The 14614-nt window shown below is 41.0% G+C and overlaps 1 protein-coding gene across 2 annotated transcripts in view; it reads left to right on the top strand.

Moving 5' to 3' along the window:
* The window catches only part of P4HA3 (prolyl 4-hydroxylase subunit alpha 3), a 40116-nt gene that overhangs the window by 8556 nt on the left and 16946 nt on the right, over positions 1–14614 (top strand). For both annotated transcript variants that reach the window (XM_043906981.1, XM_043906982.1), the window contains exons 2-7: positions 15–157; positions 1157–1380; positions 6372–6521; positions 10841–10892; positions 12895–13058; positions 13299–13475. In XM_043906981.1, the coding sequence (XP_043762916.1) occupies positions 15–157; positions 1157–1380; positions 6372–6521; positions 10841–10892; positions 12895–13058; positions 13299–13475 (910 nt within the window). The remainder of the gene's footprint in view (positions 1–14; positions 158–1156; positions 1381–6371; positions 6522–10840; positions 10893–12894; positions 13059–13298; positions 13476–14614) is intronic.

Here is a 14614-nt window from a genome sequence, read left to right as displayed (position 1 = left end):
CTCCTCTCTTTCAGATTCTATCACAAGGTGCTATCTTTACATGAAGATGCAGCAACCCCTGTGTCTAACCCTCTGCTTGCATTTACTCTCATCAAACGCCTACAGTCTGACTGGAAGAATGTGGTACATAGTCTGGAGGCCAGTGAGAATATCCAAGGTAATGAGGAGGAGGGCTGGAGGGTAAGAGAAGATTCTATCTCCTGACTTAGTAGAAAGGAGAGAGATTCTGATGGGATGTGATGATGGATAATGAAGTGATCTCCTTAGCTCTGTTACAGAGAACTAGGTTCTTTTGTTAATATGTTTATGCAATTTATGCAATTATAATTAGAAAGCAATTTTGTATCCATTATCTCATTTTTTAAAATACTTTTTTGGCTATACCGCATGGCATGTAGGATCTTAGTTCCCTAACTAGGGAGTGAACCCGTGTCCCCTGAAGTGGAAGCGCAGAGTCCTAACTGCTAGACTGCCAGCGAAGTGCCTCCATTATCTCATGTGATTTTCACCCAATCCTGTGAAGAACTATAGGTTATATCATCCCATTTACATATGTGTAAAAGTGATGTTGTCTATTAATTTCTGTTTTATTAAGTTGCCACTACAGTTCTGTAGTAAGATCACTTTCCTAATTTACTCTACTTTGTACTTGAAAGGCTTCCCTTGGGGCTCAACTAGTAAAGAATCTGCCTGCAGTGCTGGAGACCTGGGTTTGATCCCTGGGTTGGGAAGATCCACTGGAGAAGGGAAAGGCTAACCCACTCCAGTATTCTGGCCTGGAGAATTCCGTGGACTGTATAGTCCATGGGGTCGCAAAGAGTCAGACACCACTGAGCGACTTTCATTTTCATAATTGAAGAAGTTTGTCGACTTTGGGGAAGTTAAGAAGAAAAGTTTTCCCCTCAAAAGGCAAGACTCCCGGAGACAGATAGAATGGAACAACATGATAAAGATACTTAGTTTTTACTCTGGAATCTTTATTCCTCATTCAGAAGATTTATTACCCTGGGGACAAGATCAGATAAAGCATTATCTTTGCTCATGAAAATATTATGAACTTAGTGATTATAGTAATTAAGGTGATGATGCCTCGCTGTATCAAATGCTCACCACCTGTTTTTTGAGTGATGGATTGATGCTTTCATGACTTCCACAGCTCTCAAGGATGGTTATGAGAGGGTGGAGCAGGACCTGCCAGCCTTTGAGGACCTCGAGGGAGCAGCAAGGGCCCTGATGCGGCTGCAGGACGTGTACATGCTCAATGTGAAGGGACTTGCCCGAGGCGTCTTCCAGAGGGTCACAGGCTCTGCTGTCACGGACTTGTACAGTCCCAGGCGACTTTTCTCCCTCACCGGGGATGACTGCTTCCAAGTTGGCAAGGTAATGGTATTCAGAGGGAGGGCAGATTGCTCAGCTCTGTTTCTAGGGCATAAAATCACTATACTCTGATTGCTGTTATTAATACATATTTCTAATCCTGCCAGCAAAATTGGAAATCGGGCATTATTCTCCATTTTCAGATGAGATGAAAAAACTGAGGTTCAGAGAGGGTAAATGATTTGCCCAAGGTTACACAAGTTTAAGTAGAACTAAATTTTGAACCTGTGTCTTTTAACTCTGAATCCCATGCGGTCTCCATAATAGCTAGGGTAATCACATACTTAAGACACTCTTGAGAGTGAAGGAAGTGTTATTAGCCAGGCTGAGAGACATAAAATGGGACTATCTTGGGGAAAATGGCCCTTTGGTCACCATAACCATAGCATTCCAGTAGATGGACAGCCAAGTGGGAAGGAGAAGCAAGGTCAAAGGATGGGGGAAAGGAAAGGAAATGGTGATGTGAAGGTAAGATCACGGAAACTCAGCCTCCTGGGACTTCATGAAATCCCTTGCAACATTTCCTAGCCACTTAGAGATACTAAAGTAGTGTCAAAAAAACAAACCATTTGGGAATTCCCTGGTAATCCAGTGGTTAGGACTCCATGCTTCCACTGCAAAGGGCATGAGCTCGATCCCTAGTCAGGGAAGTAAGATCCCACAAGCCAAGTGATGCAGCCAGAACTAACCCCACATTGCTATAAGATTGTTTGAGAAAATAGACTTTAGGAACCTTCCATATGAGATGTTTAACTGATCTTTGTTTAGAAGTTCTGAGTACACTAGAGGTTATTTTACAATATACTCTTTGTTAGCCTTTGCCCAGAAGTAATGGGGTAAATCCTTTTTAATTTTGAAGATGCATACTGCAGGAAAGTGAATTTTTCCCAGCCCCTGCAGTATTCGTTAGCCAATCTGAGAGTGGGCCTCATGTGTCCTAAATCCAAGTTTTGAGGATACATGCTCCAAATTAACAGAGTGGGTTTCCCTAAGCCTCTCCATGTATAACTTTTCCTTTTCTGAGATCCTAATAGAATCAAGCTCAATCATCATGTTCATGGCTAATTTAAAATGAAGTCAGTTAAAACAGTTCCATATATGGTACCAATATTTGCTTCCTTAGTGAGATTTTTCTGAGACTAAAACCATATGTTGAAAATTCAGTTAAGTCATTTCCTGAAAATCTCACTGACAGTCATCATTTCTGTATTTACTTACTTATTTTGAAAGATAAAACATTTCAAATATAAGAAAAGTACACATAAAATAAGCAATTTTATCTATAATTGAGATGAAATATATGTTCAAATTTTGCTGTATTTGTTTCAGATTTTTTTTTCTAGATTTTTAAAAAAGAATGTAAAGATAACCAAACACACACTCCTTTTCCTCCTCACCACCCCCACCCGTGCTTTTCTTCCCTTGCCCAGGTACCAAGCGACCACTGTCCTAAACCAAATAGTGCTCTTGAGTCCCTTAGCACCTTGTATCTGTGACATTTTATCCATGTTGCTGCATTTATCAGTTCAGTTCAGTCGCTCAGTCGTGTCCGACTCTTTGCAGTGCCATGGACTGCAGCACGCCATGGACTGCAGCATTTATCAGTAGTTCATTCCTTTCTATTGCTGAATAGTATTCTGTTGTTTGAATATACCACAAACTGTTTATCAACCTCATGTTGATGGATTCTTAGATTTGTTTCCAGCATTAGCTGGAATAACGCTGCTGCTTTATTGATGTGTCTTTTTGTGGACATTTGTGTTCATTTCTCTTGGTTAAATACCTGGGTTGAAGAATAAACATAGATAATTATTAGCATGTAGATAAGTCTGTTTTATCTACATGCCCTCAATTCCCTCCTCTATTGATTATTTTACTTTTCTTCTGAAATGCTTTATTGTCTAGTTCTTCTGTTCCACTGATGTGTCAGTTGACTCTTGCTCATGGTCTGTTATTTCCTGACATAGTTTATCATGTTTGATTGTGAGCCTGTTTTTAGCAGGATTCCTCCCCCACCGCCAAATAGAGTCTTTTTGCCCAGAATTATGGGAATATCCCTTCGTAGAGTTTTGGGTTTTCTTCTTTCAGGTACTCTGTGGTATCACTAGCCTTAGAGTCCTTTCTTTTTCCCCCTCTACATTACATCTGCATGGCTTATTTATTTTATAACTGGAAATTAATACCCTTTGACCCCCATCATCCATTTCACCAGCCCCCTACCCTGGCCTCTGGCAAACAATCTGGTTCCTATATTTATGGGCTGGGGGTTTTTGTTTCTGCTTTTTTTTTTTTAAGATTCCATATGTAAGTGAAATCATATGGTATTTGTCTTTCTCTGTCTTATTTCGTTTAGCACCGTGCTTCAAGGTACATCCATGTTGTCACAAATGGCAAGATTTCATTCTTTTTAATGGTTGAATTATGTGTGTGTGTGTGTGTCATTTTATTCATTCATTCATCTATTGATGGACACTTGGGTTGTTTCCATCATCTATTTCTCTGAATTGAAACCAGACAGAAACAAACCAACTTTCTTGTCTCCTTGTGGCAGTGGATAGATTTTTTTTCTGGTCAATTCTTTCCCTTCAAGTATAGTTTTTCATGGGTTTCAGTTTCATGAGTGTGTCTTAAATCCAGTTTTTAAGTTTTTCGAGGTCTACAAAAGGCTCATGTACTGTCCTCCTGTGGGCGTTATAACCTCAGATTACTAAGTACGGAGGTTACTAGGACTAACATCCACCCCATCCCAGGCAGCTTCAGCATCTGCTCATCAGCTTGTTACTTGGATTTTCAGCTTCTCTTTTATTTCTGGTACTTGGATATTTCCCAATCTTTCTAGAAAATATATGATTAAATACTTACTATATTTTATTCAAAATTTCTAAGTCTTTGTGGTTAAGGATGGATTCCAGTTACCTGTCTGCCATGTTGCTAAGACTTAAAGTTCCTCATAGAAATCTTAATTAAATAAATTGGTAACTTAGCAGGAAAACTTCAGTCATTTTTTGGTTATTCTTCAAATTAATCTTTCTCAAATAGGAAACTTAAGGACCAGAAAGATAACACAGCAGGCTAATGGCAGATGGGGGATAGGAATGGACTTGCTGTTTGGGCAGCAGAACTGCAGTATCTCCAGGTTCTGCTGTTTTTCTGCCTGTGGGGAATTATGCCTAAGTTAGATCATTTTGCAAGAGGCCTTCCAAATCTGTGACTCTATAATTCCATGCTGTTTCCGACATCAATTTCCAGGAAATTCCACCTGCAGGTCTGGTCTTCTAGTTAACTGTAAGCTCTTAGGAGACAGGAGCTATGTCTAGTGCATGGGGCCATAGTCCCCACTTTCTGACATTTAACGAGCTATGAGAGCTATTCACTGAGCTCTCATAGCATTCCAGTGTCCACCTTCATTAAGGTGGCTAATGCATTGTATCACAATTACTGGTTTACTCATGTGCCCCTTGGTTGACTGCAAGCTCTTTAAGGGCAGGAACCTCCAGGTACATTATAAATACAGTAAATATTGAATAAATAAATGCATTTAATTCATTAGTCACATTGCTGCCAACAATATCTTCCTAAAAACATGACAGTCACATCTCTATTTAGTGAAGCCCATATAGCCTTTTTATGTTTATTCCCTGCTTCGCTTTGCCTTAGACTATAGTCACAATATACTACTTGAACACATTCTTGATTTTGGCTTCTGTTTCTACCGTTCTTTCATCATAAAATACCCTTCATCCCAATCTCTGCTCATTGAAATTCTTTTCCTTGTTTAAGGAAGACTCAGATGGCATTTTTTTCTTAATTTCTATATTTTTTATTGGAGTATAACTTTCCTGGTGGCTCAGATGGTAAAGCATCTGCCTACAATGTGGGAGACCCAGGTTCGATCCCTGGGTTGGAAAGATCCTCTGGAGAAGGAAATGGCAACCCACTCTAGTACTCTTGCCTGGAAGATCCCATGGACAGAGGATCGTGGTAGGCTACAGTTCATGGGGTCACAAAGAGTCGGACACGACTGAGCGGCTTCACTTTATTGGAGTGTAGTTGATTTACAGTGTTGTGCTGTTTTCTTCTGTACAGCAGATGAATCAGTTATACATACATATACCCACTCTTCAGGTGGCACTTCTTCCATGAAGCTTGCGGAGATTCTCAAGTCTCCACCTTTCTTTATGCCTCCACAGCATATTATACATATTTCTTTCAAGTAATCTTGCCATTCTGCTCAGTATTCTAGTTACTTCAGTTCATATTTCTCACTTCCCATTTTTGGCTGTTCTGGGTCTTTGTTGCTACACGTGGGCTCTCTCTAGTTGTTACGAGTGAGGGCTACTCTCTAGTTGCGGCGTGCAGACCCCTCATTGCAGTGGCCTCCCAGGTAGTGCAGTGGTAAAGAATGTGCCTGCCAATACAGGAGATGCCAGAGACGCAGGTTCGATCCCTGGGTCAGGAAGATCCCCTGGAGTAGGAAATAGCAACCCTGGTATTCTTGCCTGGAAAATTCCATGGGCAGAGGAGACTGGTGGGCTCCAGCCCATGGGGTCGCAAAGAATCTAACACGACTGAGCACACACATACCCTTGTTGCAAAGCATGGGCTCTAGAGCATGTGGGCTTCAGTAGTTGCAGCTTATGGGCTTCAGAGCATGGGCTTGGCAGTTGTGGCGCATAGGCTCAGCTGCTCCTCAACATGTGGAGTCGTCCCAGACCAGGGACTGGGCCGTGTCCCCTGCATTGGCAGGCTGGTTCTTAACCGCTGGACTACCAAGGAAGTACAATATAAATTTTTTAAATGCGAGAACACTTCAGTATTCTCCACACCTAGTTACATTGCCTTGTATATAACAGATGCTTAGTATATTTAACTTAAATGAGTTGGAAAGAAAACTTGCCTTCTTGGGTTTCAAAGGCCCCTCACATTTTTGCATTGTTATTTCCTTTCTCTACCTGTGGACTAAACTTTAGTGATGGTACTTATGTTCCCTGCAGGTGGCCTATGACATGGGGGATTACTACCATGCCATTCCGTGGCTGGAGGAGGCTGTCAGTCTCTTCCGAGGCTCTTATGGAGAATGGAAGACAGAGGATGAGGCAAGTCTTGAGGATGCCTTGGATCACTTGGCCTTCGCCTATTTCCAGGTAGGGGAGTAAGCAAGAGATGCACTCCTTTCATCACAATAAGCATAATGCTTTATATCTGCTTTTATCACTTTTTTAGCATTTTCATGTCTCTTAATTTATTTCATCTTCCCAACAGGACTAAATGTGTCAGGCAGGTAGTTGTTTTATTATTTCCGTATTTCTCATGTGAGTAAACTGAATCTCCAAAGAATTCCTAACTTGTTACAAAGTTCACAGAGGTCAGATTAGAGCCTGAGTCTATTTCTTCCTCAGTACTCTTTCCAATGCGCTGACTACTTTAAAATCATCATCTCCAATGTAGGAGGCAGTTTCTCACTTGTATCAGTAGCAGCTGCATTTACAAATGTTTAGTGGCTTCATAGTTAATGCAGGTCACTTTTTTGTACTCTAAACAATTCATAACTCTTGCCATGATATTGCCAATGTCAAGGAAGAAGTTTGATTGTTTCTTCTCCCATCTGCTGTCAAGTCCAACTGTGATGTGAATCGTGTCCAGATACACAGCTGGTGTCATTGGTCCAGAGCATCAGCTCATTGCCTCCTGTAGGTGTTGTTTTTCATTGGTACCACTGACCTTTGATCTGTTGTGTCTCTCGTGAAAGCTCATTTCTCTTCTTGTGGGAGCTGCCATCCTAACCCCACGTCCACCAGAGTTGTATAGTCTTTAAGAATAGGCTGGAAAAATCACTACAGAGTCAGTTCCCTAGAGTTTCCAAAACTAATAAACCATTTCTGCTCCACACATTCCTTTTTCTTTCCCCCTTTTCCTGAGAAAGGGAGGAGGATGTGGGTGGTCCAAATCTGTGTGTTGCTGCCAAAACAGATTTATTCTCAGTGCTGCAAATGGTCCTTTTCCTCTCATAGAAGTTCCTGGCTCTTTGTTGTAAAACTTTCCAGGGTGCTCTTCCTATCTGTCCTGCTTAATTGCTATTAAAGCTGAAATAGAATCACTGTGATACAATAAAGGGTGAGAAGTAATTGAATTTTAATAGAAGAAAATGGAGAATTGATATGGAGACTCAGAGAAGATAAACTAAAGCAGCTCATCTGAAAGATAGAGTTTTAGATACAATGTCTAATAGTTTGGGGTTTTTTCCCCCTATGATAACTTAGATTTCTTGTCTTCTCACTTGTAAACTCTCCCATCCTACAGTTGTGCTTTGTCTGGTAAGTATTATTCATCTTACCAGGTGTAGCTCAAATGTCTCCTGTTTTGTGCAGCCTTCTTTAATTCTCTTTAGACCCCTCAGAATCTCCTTTGTCCTCTTATTGTGTGTGTGTGTGTGTGTGTGTTTATGCCACAATAATAAAACACATTGGCATTGTCTTATAGGCAATTTCTGGTCCCCTTTTTACCACTAGTAAATTAGAGATGAATGTTCCTCATGGATCTTTCATTATCATATAAAACTGTGTATATATACCACAAGAAGTATAATATGTCATATTATATGTAGTACTAGCATTTAACACATTTTCAGGATATGTTTTAGTAAAAAATCATTTCAGTAACTACGAATAATGAGAAACAGTGTGTAGTAACTAAACCATAGGCTCTGAAGTCAGGCAGACCTAGGTTCAAGTTCTGTGAAAACTTGGGTAACTTACTTAACCTCCCTAGACCTTAATTTTATTTCTTTTTGTTTTAAAGCTTCAGTTTTCCTCTATGATCAGATTTTTCTTCTTTCTTCTTTTTTTAAAAAATACTTACTTACTTTTATTTATGTGTTTATTTGGCTTCATTGGGTTGTAATTGCTGGACTTGGGATCTTTGGTGCACAGGCTCAGTAGTTGCAGCCCATGGGCTTAGTTACTCTGCAGCATATGGGATCTTAGTTCCCAGAGTAGGGATCAAACTTGTGTCCCCTGCATTGGAAGGCAGATTCTTAACCACTGGACCACCAGGGAAGTCCCTAATTTTCTTATCTTTAAAGGGTAATACTAATGATAATGTGGGAGTGTGGAAATAATTTTCCCCATAACCTTCTGAGTTTTTGGCTGAGTCCTCTCTGTAATATAAGACAGACTAGTAAGAGGAACAATAAACGTAAGTTAACTAACATGTATACCTCCTGTAGACACAGGAGATATTGGGGGGCAGGGGATGAGTAACTCTCTGAGGGGATCTAAACCTTCATCTTAAATATGATGTATCCAGCTAAAGACAAAAGAAAGAAAGGTATGGGGGAGCCAGTTCTGGGAGGTGACCAGACCAAGCAAGCAAGAGTAAGGCTGTAAGGTACCAATAGATTTAGGGTGCCTTCTCCATTGATAAGATTTTCTTGTGATGCAGAGTCATCCTACTCTTTCAGGTACACAGGGGAGAGAACCCTCACAAAAGGAGATTTCCATTGTAAATATAAATTTCCCTTATGAAAGCGTAGCTTCTACTCTGGTTTAAAAAATTTCTCCTGTATCTCTGATGTTTCTCAAAATAATTAGCTCAAAATAATCCTTATGCCAAAGAGGCATATTTGGGGATGGCCTATTCTGCTACCCTTTGTTGACTTAAAAAAATGCACAATGTGAGAGTTGTGCATCAGGTTTTATTTGGGGCAAAATGAGGACTGTAACCCAGGAGACAGCACCTCAGATAGCTCTGAGAAACTGCTCCAAAGAGGTTAGGGGGAAGGTCAGTATATATGTGATTTTAGTGAAAGGGGAGTGCATGCACTCAAACACATATTTTTTTTGCAGAAGGTTTCTGTTAGTCTTGAGGAGCAGTTGTCACCATGAAAATTTTGGTGCTTTTCTAGATATGAGGAAATACAAGAATTAGGCTTTTAAAATCAGCTTCTGAAAATATCTAACTATATGAAGACCTGTTCTGCCAGTTTTTCCCAGTGCACAGAGTGCCTCATTTCTGCTCTCCACCCTGAACTATTTTCAGGGGGGTGTTGAAAGCCAGTAGCTGCAGCAGCTCGTGATTTAATCTTTGTGGACGTAGATGGAAGTGCCCATGGCAAGTGCCAGTTTGTAGTTGGCACCTTCAGCACTCACCTCAAAGGGCTGGCATGAGGATTAAATGAGCTAATACACGTAAAGCCCTTAACCCAATTCATAACACATATGTTCTCAATAAATGTAAGCTATCTTTACAATATACACAAGTGTGTGTTCTCCTTTTTCATTGAACATTATTTACTATACACATTTCCAGAGAAATTTAACAGGGGTATCAAAAGTAGCTCTAACTGTTCTTGATAAAACATAATTTTATCTCCTGATAAAGCCCTTGAGTTTTAAAAATATATAAAATTAATATTTTAGCTTTATTCATCTCAAGGGGTTTGAAAATCTATAACCCTGAGTTAATATCTGACATTATAAGATATTAGTAGATTAATTAACTACCCCTCAAGTACAGAACAGAATAATTCATGATATTAACTAATTAGAAACAATCTATTTCTGAGGACTATGTAAAAATATAGAAAGTACTCCTGATTACACTGTAGAGGGAAACCATCAGGATATGAAAATGTATAATAAATATGACTGTAACTGTGTACACACTATATATTATTCCAAAGTGCTTGAAGTGCCTGAGTTTCAGTGGAACCTTTACCCCCTATTTCTCATATGTTTTATAGTGTCCTTCTTCTTGCTTTTATCATTAAAAATGCTTTTTTTTTAACATGCAAAAGTGAAATGATCAGAAGTAAATACACGTCTAGTGACTTATCATCATTTCACAGCACCCAGAGCAGGATGACAGCCCACCCACCCCGAGTTCTGTTCCCCAGGCTTGTCTGGAAAGCTTGTGTTTACTTTTGACCATGTGTAACCCAAGGTTGAATGGCTGCAGGGAGAGTCATTGCTATGCAGTGGGAATGGTTCAGGTTTAGCTCTCCTTTTTCTTCCTCTCACTAACTTTGTGGATTCTCAGAAGTGCTGAACCTGGAGAACACATCATATTCTCAGTAGGATTGTTGCAGTCCCATATTAACATTTACTAATAAAATATACCAAAATAACAATACCCTACAATTATATGGGTTTGCATGCTTTGAAAGATTTGAGAGAATTTTAAGAAAGTTTATTTTCATTTATTTTTCTCCCTTCCCTGGTAAGGGTGGTAATAAGTCATTTGTAATTGAGGAAACTGAGGAGACCTGATTTGCATCAGGGCTGCAAATCCTGAGTTAGGACAGAGAACCTCTACATTTTAGTCTGCAGCTCATTTCAGTGAGTCTTACTATCTACTATTGGTAAGCTTATTTTAGAGGTTTTTTTTTAATCCATTTAATGGTTCATTAGGGGAGATATCCTCAGTGCAGTTAACTCACTCTTTCCCTTTTCTTTCTTTTTTACAGGCAGGAAATGTTTTGTGTGCCCTCAACCTTTCCCGGGAATTTCTTCTGTACAGTACGTAATGATAAAAGATAACCAGAGGTCAGACCTGTGGGAAATCCCTCTTGCTCTTGGCCTTTCATCCCTGCAAATGAAGTATAGCTGTCTATTTTTATTTTTCAAATTTCATAATCCAAGGCACATTTCTAATTTTTTATTAAGTCTTAACATACTGTTCAGTGCACCAGGGGGAGTTTTTAAGTTCATTGGAAGTGCTAAGAAGATACCAGCTTGTGCCTTCCTCCTCCACCCCTATTGAGTCATACGTATTAGTGTTGCTTCAGTGGGGAACAAGTCCTAGGTTGGGAGCCAGTTTCTTCAGGGACATTTGAAGATCCAGGTTTTGGGAATAGACCTGGGAACGAGTGCAATCAATGAGAGCTGTGTGTGCAAGAAGGAGAGCGACTCAGCAGGGTTGTTCACTTTGGCTGCTCACAGAAAGATAGCAATTCTTCTCTTTATAGTGGAGCTCACTTTGCTATGCAAGCCTTCTGCCCAGCTGGCCACAGCGTTCAGCTTCAACCCTCTCAGGCAGCACTTCACCAGAGTTAAACTAGGAGAGAGATTCACTAGCTTAACTCTGCTTAGATATTTTTGCTTAAAATTTTGGTGGTAGAGGGCTTCCCAGATTTTCTTTTAATAAGATGGATACTAAAAGATAGGTACATGTTACAGATATGTGTATATACAGATATGTATATGTATCAGATAGGTTAAGATACGTAATAACCATTCACAAAATTAGGTTGGCCAAAAAGGTCGTTAAAACCCTGAACAAACTTTTTGGCCAACCCAGTATTTATGAAGTATTTCTTGTACTTACTTCACAAATGTATGTATCACTTTTTAATGAATCCATTTAGTAACGTTATTCCTTTCTGATAGTTTGGCAAACAGTAGGATAAGGCAGTAGCTGTGTGGTCTGGAAACATGTGGACAGTTAGTGGTACTGACAAATTGATAACACAGCCCCTCTTTATTTTTTGTGCTTGAACTATTTAAATCTCTGCATATCCCAGAGAATGTAAATTGTGCACTATTAAAGGTGAATAAGTAGACACAGCAAATTGAAATTCCTCGTTCCATAAATGGTCTCGCAGTATTTTCATTGGTATTTTGGGCCCACTGTTTCTATTCCTCCAAATTTTATTTCTCCTTTGGTTAAAAAAAGGATGATAATTTCTGTCCCCTCGTTTGCCAGAATGATGGTAATGGTGGAAGTGGTTAAAAGCACATTGAGCTCCTCAGAGAAAGATGCTTTGGTGACCCTTACAGCAATGGAACACCTCCTTCTGAGATGCACTGAGATAATGCAGAGTCTAGCTGGCCATGGGTAGCTGCCAACTCATGGCGGATCTGCAACCAAAGTGGGCACAAACAAGACACAAGATCCCTGTCGGGACCTTGGCTAGAACCAAAGTCTAGAACCCCTTTGTCCCATAGTGCTCTGTTGTGTCTAGGCCAGGTCGGGATTCTGAGGAATCTAGTAGAGTTGGGAATGATTTAGCTTCCAGTTCTCTAGGGAAGAACAGAGTGAGTCTCTCTGCCCTAGGCTTTGGCTCTCTGGACTTCTCTTTCATAGCACTTTCTTGTTGTGTTTTGTTGTAAGTAGTTAGTTAATGTGTCTTTTCTCTGATAGACTCTAAACTCTGAGAGTTTAGCCTCTAGCGCAGTGTCTGGTACATGTTCACTGGAGAGTTACTGAATGGACGGGTGAATGAATGATTGACGCTTCTTCCCTATACATAAAACTGACCATCACACTGTCCTGCAGCCCCGTCCTCATGATCCCTTGGTCTAAGAGTGTTCCTTCAGCTCTACCAGGCCCTACTTAATCCTTTTTAATACCTGGTACTCTGGGGGTGCGGGGCTTACACCCTCCTGTGCGTGGACATAGGAAGTTGTCCAGGTGCTGGTGGCGTGTAACAGTGAAGCTGCAGGAAACCTTGGCAGCACTCCCTGGGACCACTGTTTGTTAATCTGTTAATTTGTATTTTTCCCTGCTGATTTCTTCCAGGCCCAGATAATAAGAGGGTAGCCAGAAATGTCTTGAAGTATGAAAAGCTCTTGGCAGAGAGCCCTAACCAGGCTGTAGCTGAGACTGTCATGCAGAGACCCAATGTGCCCCACCTGCAGACCAGGGACACCTACGAGGGGTTATGTCAGACCCTGGGTTCCCAGGTACCATTTCTCATGAGAATAAAAAGGGGGAACCAGCTTGGGGGATGGGAGAAAAGGTAGAATTGGGACAATTTGAAGGGAAAAACTGATGCATTAAAAAAAAAAAAAAAGTTCACTTGGATAGCATCAGTGACTGAATTCTGAATCTCCTGAATTTCAGGTTTTTTATGCTAGAGTTCCCGTAAATTGGTTTCCACTCCTAGACCCTTCTTCTGAGCTGATTCTAGTCTTTCCTTTCAGCCTACTCACTACCAGATCCCCAGCCTCTACTGCTCCTATGAGACCAGTTCCAGTCCCTACCTGCTGCTCCAGCCGGTGCGGAAGGAGGTCATCCACCTGGAGCCCTATGTTGTTCTCTACCATGACTTTGTCAGTGATGCCGAGGCTCAGAAGATCAGAAGGCTTGCAGAACCATGGGTGAGTGTCCCCAAGGCCTGCTGAGAACCCCCCTTTGTTTCTTTGCGTGACTGATGTTCAGACGTGTGAGAACAGGCAGCCTGAACAACTAGATACTTCATCTGTTCAGGAGTTCAAAATACCAGTCATTCCATAAAACTAATCAGCGGTGAAAAAACTCACAGTCGTGGTTGCTTCTGGCTGAGAAAGGGTACAAGGGGATTTTCTGGGGTGTTCACAATGTGCTTTCAGTATCTTGTTAGTGGAGTACATGGTAGTATGTTTGTGAAAACTCAGCAAATGGTACTCTTGAGATCTATGTATATCACTGTATGTAAATTTAATCTAAAAAAATTAAAGGAAGCCCCCCCTCCCCAATATCAGTCATTCAATATAAGTGATAGAAGGAAATAAAGGGTGAGAGAATTCTCTGGTGTTTCAGTGATTAAGACTCAGCACTTTCAATGCCTCCCTGGGGCCTGAGTTTGATTCCTAGTTGGGGAACTGAGATCCCACAAGCTATTTGGTGTGGCCAAAAGAAAAAAAAGGGGGTCAAATGACAGGGGAAAGGAGAGATTTCCTAGCACAGAAAAAGAGTGTGAAGATTATTTAGTTAAACTTAATATTTTGTTAAAGAGAAATCCGAGGCCTGGAGAGGGGAAGAGACCTCAGGTCACATATATGGCTTGGCCCAGAATTGGAGCCCAGAGGTCCCGCTGATTGCTGCTCTGCTATTTGGCCTTCATGTATCAGTTAACTTAGGCTGTTACATTTGGTAATGTTGCAGGAAGTGGGGGGACCCCCTTCAGGGCCTGAAAGTGGGCTCTTGTCTAACACTCAGTAATGAATTGTCCAAGGAGATACGCATGCTGACAAAGCAAGAAACTTTATTGGGAAGAGGTGCTTGAGCGGAGAGCAGGAAGGTAAGGGAGCCCAGGAGGACTGTTCTGCCGTGTGGCTCGCAGTCTTGTTTTTTTTGGTGATGGGATTAGTTTCCAGGTTGCCTCTGGCCAATCATTCAGACTCAGGGTCCTTCCTGGTGGTGCACACATTGCTCAGCCAAGATGGATTCCAGCAAGGAGGATTCTGGGAGGTGGTAGGACACGTAGCATCTCCATGTGAGGTGAATTTTCCCAAATTCTTCTGGTTGGTGGTGTCTT

Source organism: Cervus elaphus, chromosome 1 (genome assembly GCF_910594005.1).
Source record: "Cervus elaphus chromosome 1, mCerEla1.1, whole genome shotgun sequence".
NCBI classification, from domain to species: Eukaryota; Metazoa; Chordata; class Mammalia; order Artiodactyla; family Cervidae; genus Cervus; species Cervus elaphus.
Note: the sequence above shows the minus strand (reverse complement) of the source record. Positions and strands in the feature narration are given on the sequence as shown.